We start from the raw sequence: 22,517 nt of genomic DNA on the forward strand, positions 1-22,517 counted from the left end.
TTACGTATGTACAGAAACTCAATTTTATTAATAAGTATATACTATAATATAGATATAGACATAGATTAATAATTAATAAAAACATATTCACAATTATGACTAAGAATCTTGCAAGCTAAGTATCATACAAGCAGTATAACGGAATGCTTGAGCGCGCAGTACGAACAAAGGTTGCGGTTTGCAATTCACACTTGATGCGTTGCGAGACTGAGATCTTTATCTGACATTATCGATCGACGTGATTAACTGTACTAAAGTGATAATGGCAACGTAATAACACACGCTGGCGCTACACTAATGCTAGTTTCACACATGGGCACAACAATAGCCAGTTGCATTATTGTAATTTGTTACACACTCTCTGTCAAACATATAAGTACTCCTCCGTCGATTAATGGTAGGCTATGGGCAGCGGTCACTTCGCCATTTTGGCGAATTCAGGTGGCCGTTTATTCGTTACTAACTTTTTAATATAAAAAAGTTAGCGTTAGCGATATTGCTAATCAAAAAGTTAAAAATGGATGGTAGTAACAACTTAGTGGTAATAACTTTCCATAAGTAATGTGCTTTTCACATTATTCATTTAAATTTTGACGCGATTTGACAATTCTACTAACGATAACGCTAATTGAATATGACTTGTCTACGGACGCAGATCTGTATCGGGATAGCGCGTTCATACAATAGTAATGCCCACGTGTGAAACTAGCATGAGTATATTCCTTAGAACTTAGAGTAGACGAACCATTCGCGGAACTAATTAACTAACCATGTTTACTAACTGTTTACTTATGCTAAGATGTTGATCCTAATTTAGTTTTAATAATAATATTAGAACATTATTATACATTAATTATTTCAATTATGTGTCAATTATTTATTTACATCAAGAGATTACTCTTCAACCTCTTCGTGATTTTTTCAATTCTCACAATTATGTGAGTATTACAAAAATGAATGCATCTAAATATGAGAATAGATTATTGTTTAAAGATTCAAACTCAAAATACAAAGTGTTGATCAACATCAGATCAGACAAACCCCTGGTTACTTTGTTCTTATACAAAAAAAAATCTAATCCATTTTTTAATCCAATCTTAGGAATAATTATAGTAAAATGTAATTAACTTCCTACACCACAGTCTATAATCACATCGATAATGATTTAACGTCTGTTTACTGATTGTCTAGATATGGCTTTGATTCATTAGTATCGCCGTGTAATTTGTGCTGCTGTAATTTATAAAACTTAATAATATTTGATTATCAGTGTTCAGTAGCGTAAAACAACAGAGTAATCTAATGTGATGGATTTGTCTATGATCCATTTGCTTAACTTTAATTTTTTGAGATATTTGCATTATAAGCTAAATTTACTCCACGAAGATTTGTTCACTTTGAATCACTACGCCTTAGTTTGAAGTAGTAGTGTAGTCTAGATAGGTCTCGTCTTAAGCCTTTCTATAATAACAAAGCTTTAGCTATTGTTTTCTAAAAGCAAATAATTTTTTTAGTAAAATTCGTGCCAAGATTGGAAATGGAAATCGCTTCTTTGAGTATTTAATTTAACTTCAGCGTATAAATTCTACGGTCTGTAGCAACTCGTGGCTCGAAAGGCAAACCCTCTCGGCTTTTATCTTGGCTGTAATCCAATTCCATAATAGTACACTCACTTTTCTATACAAAGGGGAAATCTTAACAATTTGCAGCATGACTCGGCGCTTCAATCTAGTTGACTAACACAATGAGGACAAAGTTATGTATTGTAATAAATAGTTTAAATCTGATCATTTGCCAGATAGGACAGAGCCGTTTGGCAGACGAAATCCTAGTTTGTGATGTGGTTTTTAAATGATATTACACATAATTTAATGCTATAAACAAATCGAACAAAGACTGTACAAAAGTTGCGCCAGATTTGACGCTCGATTACGTTAATCTACGCAGTTGACCTGAATAACGTGTAAAGACAGCCAAGGGCGGCGGTTTCGTTGAAATATATTTCGTCTAAACATTTCCTTGTATAGGATTCGCCAGTTGAAATATTTTTTCCATCTTTCAATCAACTTCAGCTTTGTGTTACTGGCATCCTTCTATTGAAATTACATAATCATAAAAAGGATTGTGTTGTCATAATCAATTTTATGTTTCATTAGCACGTTGATAGGACACACTAAATATAATTAGAAAGAGTTTAAATACCAATTGACGTCAGAATACTTAGAGAACTATCTAATTCACAAATTCCTGCGACATTTAACATCTATCACTGTGTAAAGTATATACTGTATTAGTTTCTCTAGACAAATATACCAACATCATTATTGCCTTTTTTGGTGCGACAGATAATGTAAACAACTAAAATAGGTTTGCGTTGTCTGTTAACGTCATTAGCGTATGCAAAAAGGAGACAATTATATGTCAAATGCTTGTTTATTGACATGTCCCTAGACTAACCGTGTAATTTCCCGCGCTCAAGGCATGGCGCGCCACGGCGCCAGCCCCGCCGGCTCACATAAAAGGCGTTTATGCAAATATCACTAACAACTAGTAACCTACCACCGATCGCGACATTTCTCATCTACATAGCAGCTTATAAATTATTAAATCAATTCTAATTGCAACTATCTCGACTGTCAATCAACGCGTACGGTCAGCAAAGTTGGACAAATCAAATCACATTGATATTTAAGCTATTAGTTTCATCGAAAAATGGAAAAGCTTTCAAGCTCGTAAAAGAAAGCTTCGAGAAAAGAGCACACCTTCCTTAAAGGCAGGCAACGCATCTGCTGTTCCTCTGGCGTTGCGGATGTCCATGGGCGTCGGATCAAATAATCTTAGACGATTCGTTGCTCGTTTGCCCTTCTCCTATAAAAGAAAAATACACTTGTCCAATAATTTTACGAAATCAATGAAATCACAACGCGACCACGCTTTATATTGAATGAGAAACGATTTCCGTGCATCTTTCACGAAAACGATTTGATTATGCGTTAACTCTAAACATGGTAAATGTTGGCAGTTTCAACTAGAAGTCACCCACTGCTGTACAAATAAGGAAAGGAGCTCGACTTCACTTATACTCAGTGGAATTCTTTGTACATGTTGTACACAAGCTTTCCCTTAACATATTAAGATAAAATAAGGTAAAATGATTTATAGATCACTCAACGTTATACAAGGAGACTTAGTTTTTTTTAATATCATAAGGTGGCAAACAAACGAGCGGCCACCTGAAATCGCTGAAATAGCGAAGTGACCGCTGCCTATAGACATACGCAATTGCATATGCGTTGCCTACCTTTAATCGACGGAGGAGTGGATGCATAGAAAGTAAACATGTCCCCTTTCCATGCATCCTCTCATCCGGAAAGTCCACTTCCACTTCCCATCCTTTCTTTATAAGAAAAAGGGTGAGAAGGGAAAGAGGACTAAATTAGGCCTCCGGGGCGCACACTCGACAGACGAAACGCGGAAACGCTTCCACTTCACGCCTGTTTTCGGTGTGGTCGTGGTATTTTACCGGGCAAGCCGGGACAATTCGTGCTAAGACGGGCTCTACCACTGTTACTAAAGATAGAGCCATATTGGCATAGGTCATGGTGCCCATTGGATATGTCCTTTTAATCGTTTTTTTTCCATCTGTTACGAAAAATGACTTTATGCGCCTTAAGACTTATTCATACATTTTATCCTTCATATAAGATTTCAAGCTATCGATTGTGTCTTGTAAAATAAGATCGTCTATATACAATATTATTCGTTTTCGTTACTTCTAATTCTAAGTTCTATAGGCCTTTATGAAGTGCTGAAAGCGCTTAGCGAATCAAGCACGGCAGCTAAAAGCGCTTCACTATATTATCCAGACACCCGGTCTTAATGTCAGGACTATCTGTCATATAATAAACAAACTTATTCTGCGTAACCATTACTTATCTTTGTTTAATTGACTAATCAAAGACCCAATTTCGCAATAAATCTGCTTTACTTGTATTAGATAATTATATTAAGTAACATATTATAATGTTTTGGTTACAGACAATTAATTAGACCTTATCACGTTTGAAAATTTGCATAAGTAAAATCGTTTAAACTTATACTATAACAATATTATCATCAAATTGCAATGTCTAAGGCTTATTTACTCTATGGACATTTCAAATCAGAGACTTTTTATTTGTTTTCGTCATTGAAAAATCGTACACAAAGGGTATTTAAAAACCACAAAAGGCAGTGCATAATTGCAACCTATAAATCGATAATTGCTAAAATTATATCAAATACGTACTTACAACAAAAAACTTATTACTACTAAACTGATCCTTAATATAGTTGTTTTTTATAAAATCATGAAATTAATTATACGTATAATTAAAACGTATTAATCGGCTTGTTTAATCTTCGATCGATTCCCGTGAAGCAATCTAGAACTCATTAAGATAATACTATTTTAGAGACTATGAACATTCAACAACTACTTTATGAGCAATGAGTCCGTAACATTCTTCAATTTAACATAAACACAACGATTGAATAACCTCACTAATTAATTTTCCACAGTTCTGTAGATGCAAACAAATATATAACATATAGATATAATAAATTCATCATATACGATAATTTATGACCGCTGCGATCGTAAACAAAAGTAACTATACGTTTCTGCTTAGTTTCCTCATATATATACAATTAATATTATCTTGACATTTCTCTTATTAACAGTGGCAATATTAAATCTGATACGTGGCTCTGTGTCGAGCTTTTGTCTCATTGTGAACAGTGCGTGGGCGTTTCTCTGTATTATTCATTTAATACGAAGTGTAATTTCTTATACGATGACAAAGGCTTCTCGGCAATATGGCGTCGGCGCGCAGGGTGACGCCTAATTCGATCAACGATACGAATGCCTTGTTTGTACATTCAAATTATGTAAACACGCACAATGCCTATTTATAACCACTTGAATTCGATAATCTTTTTATTACTCATTTGTTTGTTTTATTTATTCCACTAAGTATCACTATTAACTTTACTTTAAGTATAGTAATTAATGTAATTGTTAGTATAACGTGATGAGGAGATTCATTTTTCTATGCTTAAAAGTGAGAATTAATAATTTGAGTTAATATTTGCGGAACCCTATTTGATGAGTTAATTACCTTCTTCGCTGACTTCGACCACATAAAAAGAGCGAATAGCTACATTTGATCATACAGATATTTTCAGATATTAACTTAAATTGTTCTCTCGGCCGTCGTAAGAACCGCAAAAGTTGAATCAACTTTTTGTGGACGTGGAATCGTGTTCCCATTGCACCGCGGCTCGCGAATCAGATGTGATTAACGAGGCATCATGTGTAGTGCAGTTTTTTGCGCATATATTTAATGAACATTTCCACCGCGAAACAATGTACTGAATGGAAAACGCGGTCGGCGACTCTCTACAGCGAACAAAGACCATCGACAATTACATTTAATTTGTGTGATCTTTCATATCGTAGTCTACTCACGTCTGCACATATCGTAACAGGCTTTAATGGCTTTGCAGAACTGAAGAAAATAAATGCTGTACATGATCATTGAACAAAAAAGGACAAACATAATCAACGCACCACACTAAACAGCTGATTGGCCCTATTAACCTCTCGATCTCTGTCAGTCAGCCTATAAATGAGGAGAAGCCTTGATACGTTTCAATTGACTGGGATCACTTTACTTTGCCAGACTTGCACACATTATACTCCGTATGTCTCATTTTAATAAAGTACTCACATTGCAATCAGACATCCAATTGCTAAGGTCCTTCGCCGTATATTGATTTTTTAATTAAGTTTCGTAGCTTACCCTTATTAAAATTTAATGAATAAGATTTCAACAATTTAAAACCTACCTAGTTAGGCGAGTGTAGTAAAATTCTAACTTCTGTTTGTATAGGGACATAATTGCTGACCTGCCAAACCTTAGAAAAGTGTGCAAGTATCGATATAATTAAATAATATAAAAGTAAAAGTGTAATTATAATGTAAAAGTGTTTTTTAATAAATATTTGTTTATTTGTAAGTCGACTTTTAATTGTCCATTCTACGTAATTCTACGTAAAGAAATATTTAAGAGTAGGCAAACTAATTTATCTAAATGTAAAGCGAACTATTGCGGTTTATTTTTAGAGCGGTATCACGTGCTAAAATAAACCTGTGAATCGATACGATTAACGCGAGGATAATCTTACTGTTAGTGTGTAATGAAACTGCGTGGGCTCGGTCGTGCGTCAATTTGCTTAGTGCACTGTCGTCATTGCCCTGCCTCGAGAGCTTTTACGTGACCAGGACCAAATATTCCACTTCATTGGCTGCCCATAGACAATAATGGATGTTTGTTTTACTCTTTATAACACAAATACGGCGATAGCTCTTCTAATCTTTCGACTTGCGATTTGAAGATCGTAGTTCATAATTGTTATTTACTAACTAAATATCAAGAGTAAATAAAGCTATGACTGAATTGATTGAGGACAGTAAATAAGAGCAAAATTAGGATTATATAAAGGTAATGGAACATATTTAAATTTTGAATTAGTACCACGGAAACTGTATTGATGCTAAATCTCCTTTACAGGCGACTTGGTGGGTGGCGTCTATTTCAGACGCTTGACCGTAAATGTCAATAACTAATGTTATACTTCGGTTATCTTAGAGCAAAAAGTAGACGCACCATTTTAGTAATTGAACTTTTTTCCTTCTTTATAGGAGAATGTTTTCATAAACAGGAAAATTCATATTATAAGATTATTTGAAATACTAACATTAATTTAGATTTAACATTAGAATTGATCAGATGTGAAAGTATTATGTATTTTAAAAACTAAAATATTGATATTAATGCATGCTGTACACACGCTTTAATTATTATATTTAAAATTTCAAACCCTAATTAGTGTAAAATAGACACAAATCACTCTATCACACAATAATAAATAATTAATCACATCCTACAAAGTCAGAGTTGACAATGTATTGTACATTCTGGCATTCAGTTTGTTGGCGGGCGTCTGTGCTCATAGTCACACTTCCTAAGATCCGTTTTGATGTAATAAGGGCATCGAACTCGTTTCTCGTGCGTACAAAATTTCGTATGCGCCGTTTAATTTACCTTCCGCACGTTGTAGCTGCGCACTAATTTATTGCATTAGCGCGAATAACGCATTGAACTATGTCTAACATTGTAATTATAACACAAATTAGAACTATTATCTTGATACATCCGGCAAATTACAAAAGCTATCAGAAGGTATCGCTGTTTATCGGAACCTTTGCCACAGACGCCCTCCATTCTTCATAACACGTGAACGAAAGTAGGACTTGTGTTGTTTATTACATGCCTACACAATTCAATGACCGAATAAGTTCCTACTGGTCTATATATCAATTCTATATCCAAAGTCCAGGTTTTTTTTCTCAGTTAAGAATTAGTTTGACGCATTTGAATACAAATTGAACTGAATTCATTTTATTTTATGTTTTTATATGATATTTATATCACGATAGCCTAAATGTGGACGTTTGTTTGAAGGTATCTCCAGAACGGCTCAACGGATCTTAACGAAATTTAATATAAACATAGAACATAGTCTGGAAGAACTCATAGGCTACAAAATATTTTTTAATTCCGCGCGGACAGAGTCGCGGGCGACAGCTTGTATGTTATATTATCCAAAATGTATGTTATAAAAACTTTATATTAAAACATGCCGTAACATTAGTCCAGACGAGGCTGGCTACATCGTCTAATGACATAACATTGGACTAAATAAGTTCCCATTAAAGTGGGTCAAACAACTTTGAATCATTTATCATTCGCTTGTAACTACAAATTAAAACTTTTTGTATAACATTTGAGATTAACACAATAACAATCACAAATTAATGATTTTTTATTTAAAAAAATTGTCTCGAAATATTTTGGTAGATATTAATCAAGATTTTCATTTATAGGACAACAGTGGACATGTCTGAACATGATGAAGAAAGAAAGCTAATGAGACAAAGATCATCAACAATAGCTGTCAATTTGTCAGTCCACAACTAAGAAGATCCTATATAATGATGATACTTTACTATACTTATAGAATTCTAGCGAAAAGTATTTTTAGTGATTTACTCCTTAAAGTGCCTAAGATTTTGACATGTTTAGTATGATGATGGAGGCTATAAATTTCTTAGAATGGCAGAGTCTGTTCGCAGTTCGCACAGTCATTTGCGGGAATCGTATCGGGGCATACGTGACCCCGTCACAAAGAGATTAGTCTGCAGAGACAATAACGTATTAAGCTCAAGGCAGATCGATGACAAGACTGGCATTTGGAAGGGAACACAGCAATCGATTTACTACCATCTGGTGCAATGCCCTTTCAGTGAGTCGGTCCATAATCCTTTCCTTATGATGCTGTATCTTGTTTTTATTGCCTTACAGTTATATCGATTTTTAAACATCAGCTTTAAAATTTTGTATCTTGTTTTACTTTTAGTTACGTACGAAGTACAAAGTAAAATTCATCCGGCTTACAAGTTTGGTTTTTTTTTTAAGGATTACGTTTATTTAATGATTATTTAACGATATATTAAGTGATAGCCTACGGACTTTCCAAACATGGTAGTACTACAATTAAGAACTAACTCCAAGAATATCATAAGTAACTTATTAGTTTTTTTTTAAATTTAACTATTTTATGTATTAATTATGCTTGCATTTCATTGTGTTTTAAGCATTATCTGCTTTGTTTTTATACATTCTTTGTGAACGTTTCATAAGCGTTCCTTCCAACTTAGCGAATTAGTTTGAATACAACAGTTTTTTTTACTATTCAATTAGGTGAAGGTGACTAAAGATTCCACATTCCTTTAACTAACATTGCATTACTCTTAGTCATATGCTATTACCTTTACAAGTTAGCCGATAATAGACAGTTGATGAAACAGATCATTCATAAGACCTATAATTAAGTTATATTCTACTTATGATTCCGGCATCAACGTTAACATCATGGTAAAAAAAACTGTTCTGTTTACGATACGTATGTTATCTAAACAAGATGACCTAAAATATAAAGAAAAAAAATTAAACTTAGAATCAGCATGAATTCGTTTGTCAATTACAATCCGCTAACAAAATTTCACAATACAAAATAAAACACCAAGGGTTTCTTTTTCGTTTCTGTTCCACCAACTTATCTGGCCCGGTGAGTGTTATACTGTTATTATTATTAGTTATTTTTGAAATATAATTCAAGCATAGAGAATGACATGAAAAGACTACTCCTTTAATTTTACTTTAGCCCACCCGGTTTAGTTTGTTACACTAACCGTGGTTTTCTGAGACCAAAATCCCCGTTTAAAAAATATTGCTATCTCTGTTTTGTCAAATAATGACTGGGATGACTATATGTTTTATACAGAGATCATTGTTACAGAAACCCTTTTCAACACCACCTAGATGGCTGGCATTCCACAACAATGCGATTCTCGCGTAATTTCTGGCCTCGCTATGCCGCGTTGTTAAACGGTCTACCGTCGGCTGTATTTCCAAACCAATACGACTTGAGGACCTTCAAGATGCGAGCATTAAAGGTCGGTAACACATCTGCAGTTCCTCTGGTGTTGCAGATGTCCATGGGTTTCGTTGCTCACCTTAGTGTTCCCGCGGCTCGTTTGCCCCTTCTCTTATAAATAATAAAAGAACAGTAACACTACATTACCGAGAATACTGTCATCATGGTTGGTGACAGGATATTAAGATGAAGACAGACTGCTTATTGTGAAGCAAAACAATAATAAAATGAATGATTGATTACGATTGCTAGTATTAGTTGTAAGTGATAACATTAGTGATTTAGACCTTGGCCAAATACATAGCTCATGTAGATATTAAAACTTGATCGTGGCTTTTACCGAAAAACTTTTTTAGTAAGGCATTGAGTTTACGAGATAATGGTCGTTTCCACCAGTGTAAAATAAATAATTACTAGATATTTTGGATGAAATTTAACTGGTACGTCACAAATACCATCTTAATCGAATTTTCTCACACTTGAAACGCATGACAATTTAAAGTCCGGGTCAATGAATACTTTATCTTACATCTGTGCCCGATGCAGCTCTAATAAAGATAGCCAAGTAATGCAGCTGGCTCGAGTCGTAAAACAACACAATCGCCCTGCTTGTGCGGCCGCTTTTATTACGTATCTCCGCTTAATAATAATGAATGAGTTTATTCAATTATCGATACTAAGAACCAATGTCACAGGCGCGAGTGATTTATGTTCGCGAACATCGATGAGAACACAATGACAACAGCATTTTGCGCGACTAGTTGTCTGCGTTTACAAGCATAAATTGTGCATACTTCATAACCATGGAATTCTACCTTCAAGGCCACAGGTTTTAGGTAATTAAAGAAAAAGAAATAAGGAATATTATATTTAATACTGCAAAAATCATTATTGTCATTTACCATAAGGAAAATGTGCAAAAAAATACAAGCCAAAAGTGTACAGATGTCATTTCAGGTATAAAAAATTACCATGGGTTTCCATTGCTGAAACACTAATACAGAAACATACTATTATTCTTTATTTTAATAAAATAGAAATAATGTTTTTAACAGGTGTATCAACAGTGGAAATATTCTTAAATAAAATATATTTAGCAAACTAGGTCTTACTATCTTTAGACTAAATCACCGCTTAAAATCAGACGAGGTCAAAATATACTTTTAATATTGTAAAAAAAATGTTTTCAAAAATCTGGGGACAATCGTCACATGTGAGAAATAGTCATATATCTTCAAATATATTATTTGAGATATTTATAAATATTAAACGTTTTATTACGTCTCTTTGTTGTATATTGAATGATTTTATCTTCTTTTTATAACGGGTTTGTTGGTCGCGAAGTCGTCGGATGTGTGTACATCTGCAGCGTTGAATCAAATTAACTAATTGCGGGGCTATCGTCGCCAGACAATTGACTCAGTCGAGTCCACTCCTTTTAAATTATTACTAACGAGTCGTCATACATGGCAATTTTTGTTAAAAAAAAAGTGATTGTTATAAATAAATAAATAAATACCGTATTCAATCATTGATTTGTTTTTTGGGAAAGAAATATTTTTTGAAAAATTGGGAATCGACATATTATGTTATATTACTGTATTTTGTAATTATAAAAATCTTTAATGAGCTCATTATATTTCATGTTCACATTCTTGCGTAAATAAAGAATTCAACATACGAAAATTCTATTTTACCTACTGTGTAATGAAATTGAATGACGTCTAAAGTGGTAATTTTAAATGGAACTTTAGATGGCAGAGAAATTGACGTGCGAACCAGACGACTCACATGCCTAAATGAGCTCCGCGTCGAAAAAGGAATACGAAGTCTGCGAGTCATTGTGAACTATGCCATATCGTTTGCTGAACAAATTATTAACTAGTGACGTAATATTAAGAGAACTTTTTATTTAATCCGGAAGCGATGGGTAGATACTATTTTACAACCCAATTTAAAAAATAGGAATAAAAAAATGACCTAAGTTACCCCCGCATACATAAGCTACCTTTTAGTAAAAATCCCGTCAAAATCGGTCAAGCCGTTTCGAAGATTACCCGAAACAAACACGGACTTGCGAAGAAGTAGAAATTAAAAAAATTGGTTTTTCGTTATATGCAACTCATATGTACGAAATAAGGTTTTTCTGCAATATAACATGCAGACGCTAATTTTACTTTATTATTATTAAAATGATAATAGGTTCAGACAAGTTATAACGAAATACGTTTTAATGCCGGATATGAATAACAATGTATTTGTCACAACTTTTTGTGCCTATTAATATACATCAGTGTCATGAATTAAGGGAGCTCGCGGTAACACCAGCTGGCTATCGCTTCCACACTACACATGTCTTCCCCGAAACAGTCTGACGTGGCCTTAACATCTATGCTTTTACAAAGAACAGCAAATGTTAAGGAGAAGCTTTATGTTTAAAAATATCTCACACATATATAAACGAAATAAAACCTTTTTGAAGCGAAACTTTTTATTCATTAATTAAATTAATCCTTTATTTCAAGTTACAATATTAATGACAAGAAATTATGTCTGTAATGTATGTTGTTTTGATGAGTCATCAATGCATTGACGATTACAGTTACCAGTACTTATTTGGTATAAGCAATTACTAACGGTTTAAATTCACCGCCGTTCCACATCAATCGTATCAGGCAACTAAAGAATAACTTTATCGTGTCATTATTGATATCTGTGACGTACATCTTCGATTTTATAAAAAAAAGTATTAAGAACTTCTGTCTTGTTAGGTGCATTCTTATTTGCCTTTTTTACTGAAAAAAAAATGAGTATAATATACTCCAGTCTATGCGGTATTCGATGATTCACCTTCAATACGACTGGCGCCACGAGGTATCAGCTACACACCGAGACGTATTCGTCATAGTAAATTTTAAAATTACTAGGCACAATCATTAATATTACATTATTGTCACTTGTTACTCACATTACACTCACAAATATGTACAATAGATTATGCGGGACTTGTTAGTTTATAACCGATATTCTTTTAAACATTTTCATTTTACTATTTACAGAAATAATGCAACGAAACGTGTTAATTTTAAAAGCAATAGTAATAAAATCAATGGTCATGACATACAAACCATTACAATATCACAGAATACTGAGCATATAATAATTTTAGAACTAGCGATCGCCCTCAACTTAGCCAGTGAAGGACTAAAAAAACAGCCTACATTCCAGATAACATTGGTTTAACCGTTCCAAAGATTTTTTGGAACAAATGCGGTCTTTTGGCAAAAATGCAGCTTGTATATTTAAAATATTGGTTTATGGGTATTAGCAACGTTGAATATGTATGAAATATATTTTTTTATAGATATTACACACAGACACTGTAATTTTAATATGTCTTCATAGTCAAGCGATTTGAATTAATCCGCCAATAATTGGTAACGTTGACACTCCTGTGCCGGAATTGCCCCTTTGCAAAATTAGAATACCAAAATACTATCAATTATCGATCGATCTTTATAACAAACACGAAATATAATAATAACCATTGATTGTTAATAAGTTGAGCAACAAATACTTTTAAAAAATCTCTTCAAATAAATTTTTCGACAACAAATTAAAAAAAATAAACAACCGCATGTCAATATCATGTGACAGTTTAGACATTTGACAACAATGAAAAGATGAGAATAAAATAATACCGGTAAACTTTAAAGTCAGAGTTTTAAAAATAAATTGTGCATTGAATCATATTTGTGAATCTGATCAAGTAATATTTTTGGTTAAACCAGGTAACATCCGTTTATAAAAACCATAGCACCTAGTAATATGTCATATTTAAGCTAAAATTCTTGTTAACTTTCAGAATTTTGGCGCCAATACTAAATTAAGATATCTAGGAGTTTAAGAATGAATAAGAACAAACAATTCAAAGGTCCACCTCCGAAAAGGTTTAAATCACAAGATGATGATGATGACAATGAAGTACCTTGTAGTTTTGAGGATACTCTTGCAGGAATGGAGGTTGAGTTTGATTCACCTGAAGTAATCGGTGAAGGCCCAGAGAATCAGTCTACTAATATTAAATGGTCTCGACCAAACCCACCCGAGTTGGACCCTAAAAAAGATATCCTAGTATTTCAACAACTTGAAATTGACCACTACAATGGTCAACCAATGCCTGGTATGCCTGGATCCCAGTTAGGGCCTGTACCAATCATGAGAATGTATGGTGTTACAATGGATGGAAACTCTGTATGCTGTCATGTCCATGGATTCACTCCATATTTCTATGTAACAGTTCCTTCAAGCTTCACTGACTCCATGTGTAATGATATGAAAATTAATCTCAACAAAGTTATATTAGAAGATTTGCGTTCTAACAAAGACAATATACGAGAAACAGTATTAGAAGTTCGTTTGATGCAAGCCCGCTCCATTATGTATTATAAAGGTGATCAAGATTTAAGGTTTGCTAGGGTATCTGTGGCCTTGCCTAGGTTAATAGCTGCAGCAAAGCGCCTTATTGAAAAACAGCCACCATCCTTTGGATTAATGGACCCATCTTTTTATGAAACTAATATAGATTTTGATATCAGATTCATGGTAGACACTAATGTAGTAGGATGCAGCTGGATAGAATTACCTGTTGGAAAGTGGTTGATAAGATCTAGAGACAGCAAAGTAAAGCCAGAATCAAGATGTCAAATTGAAGTTGATGTTGCATGGAACAGTTTTATTGCACATCAGCCTGAAGGTGAATGGTCCAAGGTAGCTCCATTTAGAATATTAAGTTTTGATATCGAGTGTGCTGGTAGGAAGGGAATTTTTCCTGAGCCTAATCATGACCCTGTAATTCAAATTGCTTCTATGGTAATCAGGCAAGGTGAAACTGAGCCATACCTTAGAAATGTGTTTACATTAAATACTTGTGCCCCAATAGTTGGTTCCCAAGTTCTTAGTTTCCAATCAGAATCAGAAATGCTTGCTAGATGGGCAGACTTTTTTAGAGAGCTAGACCCTGATATTATAACAGGATACAACATTAGTAACTTTGATTGGCCATACCTCATTAATCGTGCTAAACATTTAAAGGTTGTCAATTTTGACTTCTTGGGTCGAATAAAGAATATAAGGTCAGTTATTAAAGATTCAGTTTTACAGTCAAAACAAATGGGGAGGAGAGAAAATAAAAGTATTAACTTTGAAGGCAGAGTTCCCTTCGACCTGTTACTTGTGCTTGTTAGGGATTATAAATTAAGATCTTATACTTTAAATGCTGTGAGTTATCATTTCCTCCAAGAACAAAAAGAGGATGTGCATCACAGTATTATTTCTGACTTACAAAATGAAAATGAACAAACAAGGCGAAGACTAGCCATGTATTGTCTAAAGGATGCATATTTACCACTGAAGCTATTAAATAAGTTAATGTGCATAATTAATTACATGGAGATGGCAAGAGTAACAGGAGTTCCCTTAGTATGTTTGCAAACAAGAGGTCAGCAAATCAAAGTTGTAAGCCAACTTCTACGGAAAGCTAAAGAAGCGGGATATTTAATACCAGCTTACCATGGCCAAGGATCTGATGATCAATTTGAAGGAGCAACAGTAATTGAACCAAAAAGAGGATACTATGCTGACCCCATATCCACATTAGATTTTGCTTCCCTATACCCGAGCATAATGATGGCTCATAATTTATGTTATACAACACTAGTGCCTCCAAACATGCAGAAAGATTTAAATTTAAATTCAGATGACATAACTATTACACCAACAAAGAATATGTTTGTCAAATCTAATGTTAGAAAAGGCTTGCTACCTGAAATTTTAGAATCCCTGTTAACTGCGAGAAAAAAAGCTAAAGCAGACTTAAAAGAAGAAAAAGACCCATTCAAAAGGTCAGTTTTGGATGGTAGACAACTAGCATTAAAAATAAGTGCTAATTCTGTGTATGGGTTCACAGGGGCGCAAGTTGGTAAGTTGCCCTGTTTAGAAATATCAGGCAGTGTCACTGCTTACGGCCGAACTATGATTGAATTTACAAAATCTGAAGTAGAAAAGAAATACACTAAATCAAATGGTTATAAAGAAGATGCTGTAGTTATTTATGGTGATACTGATTCTGTTATGGTAAAATTTGGTGTGAAAACACTTGAAGAGAGCATGGAATTGGGAAGAGAAGCTGCAGAATTTGTTACATCAAAATTTGTTAAACCTATTAAATTGGAATTCGAAAAGGTATACTACCCTTATCTCCTTATAAATAAAAAGCGATATGCAGGCCTATACTTCACGCGCCCTGATAAATATGATAAAATGGACTGCAAAGGGATTGAGACAGTCCGGCGAGATAATAGCCCTCTTGTTTCAAATATGATGAGTACTTGTCTTCAAAAGCTATTGATAGACAGAGATCCTGAAGGAGCAGTTAATTATGCTAAACAAATCATATCCGATTTATTATGTAACCGAATTGATATATCACAACTTGTTATAACAAAAGAATTAACAAAAAATGATTATGCCGCAAAACAGGCTCATGTTGAGTTGGCTGCTAAAATGAAAAAACGTGATCCAGGTACAGCACCAAAGCTTGGTGACCGAGTTCCTTATGTTTTGTGTTGTGCTGCAAAAAATACACCTGCATATATGAAAGCTGAAGACCCAATATATGTGTTGGAAAACAGTATACCAATTGATTTTAATTACTATCTAGAAAACCAGTTGTCTAAGCCATTATTGAGAATTTTTGAACCTATTTTAGGTGATAAAGCAGAATCACTTTTATTAAAAGGAGAACATACTATGACAAAAGCTATGGTGACTTCCAAGGTTGGTGCATTGGCAGCCTTTACTAAGAAAAAAGAAAAATGTATTGGATGCAAAAGTGTTATGCCAAATGACACTAAAAAGGCATTATGCGACCACTGTTTGAGTAAAGAAGGGCAACTGTATATTACAGAAATGTTTAAATTGAGACAGTTACAAGATAAGTTTTCAAAGCTTTGGACCGAATGCCAAAGATGTCAGGGAAGCTTGCATGAAGAAGTTTTATGCACAAATAGAGATTGTACTATTTTTTATATGCGAAAAAAGGTAGGAATGGAACTTGATGTGCAGGAAAAGACTGTTTTGAGGTTTGGTGAGCCAGTTTGGTAAAATTGAAAAAAAAAGCATGATCTGTTTAAAATAAAACAATTAAATTTTTACAGTTTTTTCTTTTATTAATATTTTATACATGCTATAATTTAAAACAAATTAATCCAATAATATATCACATTTTTTCAATACTTCTTAAAATTAATACAATTTAATAAGCAAAAGTTTACTGATATGGAATATTTTCAGTAACAAAAATATTTTTAATAAATATCAATTTTCTTGATAACGGCACTTTTTAGTCGACTTCAAACAGGTTATCAATTCGTCTGAATGTTTTTTTTTATATGTGTTACCGCGTAATAAATATACGAACTGTTGCACTTGCTGCTATTGGTGCAGATCTAAAATACATTTTGATTCTGAAATATATTTATTTAACTCTTCCTTGAGATATCTATCTGCTCCCATTTAACTCTTCTTTACCAAACTACTAGTGCATGTACTAACGCATTTAAGATAAAATATTTTTATCTCCTATTCCATTTTTACAGTTTTACCGTTCACTCGAAATTACTATCATCTTCAGATTATACAATAACGAAAAAACCGAACGAATCTTTGTTCTTTACATTTATATATTATTCACATACATGGATGTACTGAACCATGAATTAGAAAGAATATAATGTTTTATTATTTTAATTAAAAAGTGTACCAAAATTCTATTCAACAAATACCTATGTACAAGCTCTTTTAATATTAAGCAAAGCAAAATAAATTTAAATTTTATATAAGGACTTTACACTTCTTACTATAAATTATTATATGTGCATACCCATTGCAAGATATTCCACTAAAAAAACCTTATTCGCTGTAATTTAACAAATTATAGACTTTATTCATAAGTCATAGCCATCTAAAATATTTATGATGTCATGAAGTTAATCTTTTATGTTTTTTTATTATTTTAAGGTAATATTAAAAGCCAAGAACCATAAGTTATTATGCTTTTTACAACAAGTTACATTGTAAATAAGATATAGAACATATGCCAAGACTAAAAGAAATTTTGTAATAACTGTATGATTACTGTAACTAATTTAATTAAAATTAGACTAACAAATCCTATTGTAATGTAAAAGCAAATATGACCAATTTAGATATATTTAACTTTAAAAAAAATCAAAAACAATTTTAATAATCTGACTACAGTACCTTATTTACTGACCTTTGGCATATGTTTGAGGTATGTTCCTCTTGTAATGACCAAATTAAACTCCATACAAAATTTATATATCTCAGATCTATGCTATCTTAAACTTGAACAAAAATTATATTTTTTATTTCATATAGTTAAACATTATATATTAAATTTTCACTACCAAAAAATAAACATGAAATAAGACTTAAAAGATTGCTGTTTGCTTATTGGTAGTAGAACATATATAAAACTAAAATTACATTTTTAAACAATAAAATTTAAATACAAACAACCAATTTAAGCAACTTTAGGTATAACTAGTGACTCCTACTTTAAATTATTTCCTAATTAAGTAAACTGACAAGGAAAAAAAACGGTATTGGAATTTTATAGTTTTGATGATTTATCTGTTTTCTTGTGAGACTGTTCTGTTTAAATGAGATTTTGTATTTTTTGAATTACTCTGTATTTTATTTAAATTTGGAATAGGCATTTCATGTGTAGCATTACCTCCACCATAGTTAGCTAGTCTCATTATTTCTTCCAATGTCTTAATAAATGTATCACATGTAGCTTTTAAAAGGTTAGCTTCTTCTTCCACTCTCTGAAATGTTAAGTATTTTATTATTTTTCAATTATATTTTCTCACAAAATTTATATTTGACAAGAGAATTCATAAAATAAGAGTGTTTTTGAAACATGTGATATTCACAGTAAACTCTCCATCTCTTAGGTTGTTATGTTACATTGGATTAGAAGCATATTCTAATATGTTGGTAATCTGAGACAACTACAAGTTAATATTAAGAAAGATCTGTATAGATTTCATGAAAATCAACTACCTATTACCTTATTCTCTGGGCTGTCAGTGTAAGATGCACTTCTTATTAAATGCACCTGCTGCATCATTAGGTCACAATACAGCCTCAATTCAGACTTTTTATGTCCCAAAGAATTATCAAATTCTGGAGCTAAAAGTATAAAATACAATTAATCAATTACTGAGCAAAATTAACTATAATCAATTATTATAGCTTGTTAAATACCTATTGTATCAGTTTTGTCTACACATGCTTTAGCACTTCCCAAAGCAACCAGCCACTTTTGCCTGTCTTGAGGAGATGGTGCCCGTAAATACATGTGTTGCTGACCAGGTATAACTAAATCCAGTCGGGTATTGTCGATATTATTGACTGAAAATATATTATCATACAAATAATAAAGTCAAAAGGTATTTCGCAAATGCACAAAATTTGTAATAAATTATTACCATTAATTTGACATACTGATACTTTCACCGAGCCTTTGCATCCTTGAAACACTTCCTCTTCTGATTTATAATAAGATAGAATACCGTTCTCCAGAACGAACCATCTTGTCTGCCAACCTATAATAAGTGTAATTATTGGCGTTATATAGAAATTAACCATTGATAAATTAACATATTTATACCTTACCGTTCCAGTAATTTGTCCACTTCCATAAAACACCTTCCATCACAATCGAAATAGAATTGTAGTTTATTTATTTACAACTGCAACGACAGCAAATTTTATAATAAATGTCAATAAAACATTGTCAATAAAACGTCAGTAAAATAATTTTTAATTTCAGTTCACCTCAGTGCCAAAGAGTATATAAAATAAGAGACGGGACTCTTGACTAATTAGATACACAAACGGAGAATAAAAATTGTTATTTTCAATGCTAGCAATATTATGCACAAGTCTAAGTTGCTACCAACCTAAAAAAAATAATCTGTCAGTTTCCTTTTTGACGTTTGAAAGTATTATTCGAGGGAAAACAATTTAGGAAAAATAAAACCATTTCGTTAATTGCAACTTTAATTTAATCTTCTGACTAAAGCGAACATATTGTAAGAACGCAACATAATGCTCGCTGCTTTCGTAATAATACCATTATTGTTTTTTTCAGTTCACCAACAAAATACCCCAACTTTGATAAATGCTTCTTTGTTCCAGTTTGTTTATTTGATAGGTCATATTTTCTGATAAAACTGGAGTAGTAGTGTCACTCTTGTCGGGAGAAATAGAATAACACTGGAAAGAGATTAGCTCCTATCTTTTGGTAAAATATTTAGAAAATTTCTAACAAGACAATATGCATTGAAGCAAAACAAATCGTCATCATCATCAAATGGTATTCTTCTTGGTATTCTTCTTGGGACGCCGTTGCCTCCTTCTGCGAAGAGGTGATTTCGCAGAAGGAGGCACAGGAGCGGGAGCGCGAGAGAGACCCTCTGGCGCCCCCGCTCCGACGTCGGAGAGTGGGGAGGAGAAGGCGGCAATATGTCGCCGCCCTCCCCCCCTCCCACGATAGCCCTCGGGTAATGGATGCGGGGGAGTCCATTGCCCGCCATTGAGGGCGGCCTCCCCTCCCCCCCGTGAGGGAGCTGCCTCGGCAGCTGGCGCAGACGGGGCCGCGGACGAGAGCGAAAGCGTGCCCGTGGTCCCGTCCCGATGCATCAGAGGGCAGTCAGGTTTTAGTGGGTATTCTGGTCACCTTCTGTGGCCGGCAAGTCTCACACTCCCTACGCCATTGCACCGCCCGGCGTAGGCGTGCGTAAATGCATTTCCTGACTAAAAAAAAAATGGTATTCTTCTTGGTATTCTTCGTATTCTTCTTGGTATTCTTCTTCGTATCCTTCTTGGTATTCTTCTTCTTATTCTTCTTCTTGGTGTTCTTCTTCTTCTTTTTGGTATTCTTCTTCTTCTTCTTCTTGGTATTCTTCTTCTTCTTCTTCTTCGTATTCTTCTTGGTATTCTTCTTCGTATTCTTCTTGGTATTCTTCTTCGTATTCTTCTTGGTATTCTTCTTGGTATTCTTCTTCGTATTCTTCTTCGTATTCTTCTTGGTATTCTTTTTGGTATTCTTCTTCTTCTTCTTCGTATTCTACTTGGTATTCTTCTTCGTATTCTTCTTGGTATTCTTCTTGGTATTCTTCTTCGTATTCTTCTTGGTATTCTTCTGGGTATTCTTCTTCGTATTCTTCTTGGTATTCTTCTTCGTATTCTTCTTGGTATTCTTCTTCGTATTCTTCTTGGTATTCTTCTTCTTCTTCTTCTAGGTGTTCTTCTTCTTCTTCTTCTTCTTGGTATTCTTCTTCTTCGTATTCTTCTTGGTATTCTTCTTCATATTCTTCTTGGTATTCTTCTTGTTATTCTTCTTGGTATTCTTCTTCGTATTCTTCTTGGTATTCTTCTTCTTCTTCTTGGTATTCTTCTTCTTTTTCGTATTCTTTTTCGTATTCTTCTTCGTATTCTTCTTCGTATTCTTCTTGGTATTCTTCTTGTTATTCTTCTTGGTATTCTTCTTCGTATTCTTCTTGGTATTCTTCTTCTTCTTCTTCTTGGTATTCTTCTTCTTCTTCTTCTTGGTATTCTTCTTCTTCTTCTTCTTCTTGGTATTCTTCTTCTTCTTCTTCTTCGTATTCTTCTTGGTATTCTTCTTCGTATTCTTCTTTGTATTCTTCTTGGTATTCTTCTTGGTACTCTTCTTCGTATTCTTCTTGGTATTCTTCTTCTTCTTCGTATTCTTCTTGGTATTCTTCTTGGTATTCTTCTTGGTATTCTTCTTCGTATTCTTCTTTGTATTCTTCTTGGTATTCTTCTTCTTCTTCGTATTCTTCTTGGTATTCTTCTTGGTATTCTTCTTGGTATTCTTCTTGGTATTCCTCTTGGTATTCTTCTTCGTATTCTTCTTGGTACTCTTCTTCGTATTCTTCTTGGTATTCTTCTTCTTCTTCGTATTCTTCTTGGTATTCTTCTTGGTATTCTTCTTGGTATTCTTCTTCGTATTCTTCTTTGTATTCTTCTTGGTATTCTTCTTGGTATTCTTCTTGGTATTCTTCTTGGTATTCTTCTTGGTATTCCTCTTGGTATTCTTCTTCGTATTCTTCTTTGTATTCTTCTTGGTATTCTTCTTGGTATTCTTCTTCGTATTCTTCTTCGTATTCTTCTTGGTATTCTTCTTCGTATTCTTCTTGGTATTCTTCTTCTTCTTCTTCTTGGTATTCTTCTTCTTCTTCTTCTTCTTGGTATTCTTCTTCTTCTTCTTCGTATTCTTCTTGGTATTCTTCTTCGTATTCTTCTTTGTATTTTTCTTGGTATTCTTCTTGGTATTCTTCTTGGTATTCTTCTTGGTATTCTTCTTCGTATTCTTCTTGGTATTCTTCTTCTTCTTCTTCTTGGTATTCTTCTTCTTCTTCTTCTTGGTATTCTTCTTGGTATTCTTCTTGGTATTCTTCTTGGTATTCTTCTTGGTATTCTTCTTGTTATTCTTTTTGATATTCTTCTTCGTATTCTTCTTGGTATTCTTCTTCGTATTCTTCTTGGTATTCTTCTTCGTATTCTTCTTGGTATTCTTCTTCGTATTCTTCTTCGTATTCTTCTTGGTATTCTTCTTCTTCTTCTTCTTGGTATTCTTCTTCTTCTTCTTGGTATTCTTTTTGATATTCTTCTTCGTATTCTTCTTGGTATTCTTCTTCGTATTCTTCTTGGTATTCTTCTTCTTCGTATTCTTCATGGTATTCTTCTTGGTATTCTTCTTCGTATTCTTCTTGGTATTCTTCTTGGTATTCTTCTTG

General features: G+C 33.4%; 2 protein-coding genes across 2 annotated transcripts; one reads left to right on the forward strand and one right to left on the reverse strand.

Moving 5' to 3' along the window:
• The first annotated feature begins 13,274 nt into the window (after positions 1-13,274).
• On the forward strand, positions 13,275-16,815 carry PolD1 (DNA polymerase delta 1, catalytic subunit). The gene is made up of 2 exons (XM_013326832.1): positions 13,275-13,394; positions 13,469-16,815. Exon 2 carries the CDS (start codon positions 13,513-13,515, stop codon positions 16,765-16,767), a length of 3,255 nt encoding a protein of 1,084 aa, XP_013182286.1. The 5' UTR covers positions 13,275-13,394; positions 13,469-13,512; the 3' UTR covers positions 16,768-16,815.
• A 214-nt stretch (positions 16,816-17,029) lies between these two features.
• Positions 17,030-19,486, reverse strand: LOC106128440 (pleckstrin homology domain-containing family A member 3). Its single transcript, XM_013326833.1, has 5 exons — positions 19,369-19,486; positions 19,182-19,298; positions 18,958-19,104; positions 18,761-18,882; positions 17,030-18,515 (listed from the first exon to the last, which is right to left on the reverse strand). Exons 1-5 carry the CDS (start codon positions 19,406-19,408, stop codon positions 18,315-18,317), a joined length of 627 nt encoding a protein of 208 aa, XP_013182287.1. The 5' UTR covers positions 19,409-19,486; the 3' UTR covers positions 17,030-18,314.
• Between the last annotated feature and the right edge of the window lie 3,031 nt (positions 19,487-22,517).

Source organism: Papilio xuthus, unplaced genomic scaffold, assembly GCF_000836235.2.
Source record: "Papilio xuthus unplaced genomic scaffold, Pxut_1.1 DF828780.1, whole genome shotgun sequence".
NCBI lineage: Eukaryota > Metazoa > Arthropoda > Insecta > Lepidoptera > Papilionidae > Papilio > Papilio xuthus.

What these genes read in the sequence shown, in the direction of transcription:
- PolD1 (XM_013326832.1), top strand. Translation starts at nt 13,513, where the DNA reads ATGAATAAGAACAAACAATTCAAAGGTCCACCTCCGAAAAGGTTTAAA.
- LOC106128440 (XM_013326833.1), bottom strand. Translation starts at nt 19,408, where the DNA reads ATGGAAGGTGTTTTATGGAAGTGGACAAATTACTGGAACG. An exon ending in GTGGACAAATTACTGGAACG is followed by an intron (nt 19,299 to 19,368) that starts GTAAGGTATAAA and finishes CACTTATTATAG; the next exon opens with GTTGGCAGACAAGATGGTTC. An exon ending in AGACAAAACTGATACAATAG is followed by an intron (nt 18,883 to 18,957) that starts GTATTTAACAAG and finishes TTATACTTTTAG; the next exon opens with CTCCAGAATTTGATAATTCT.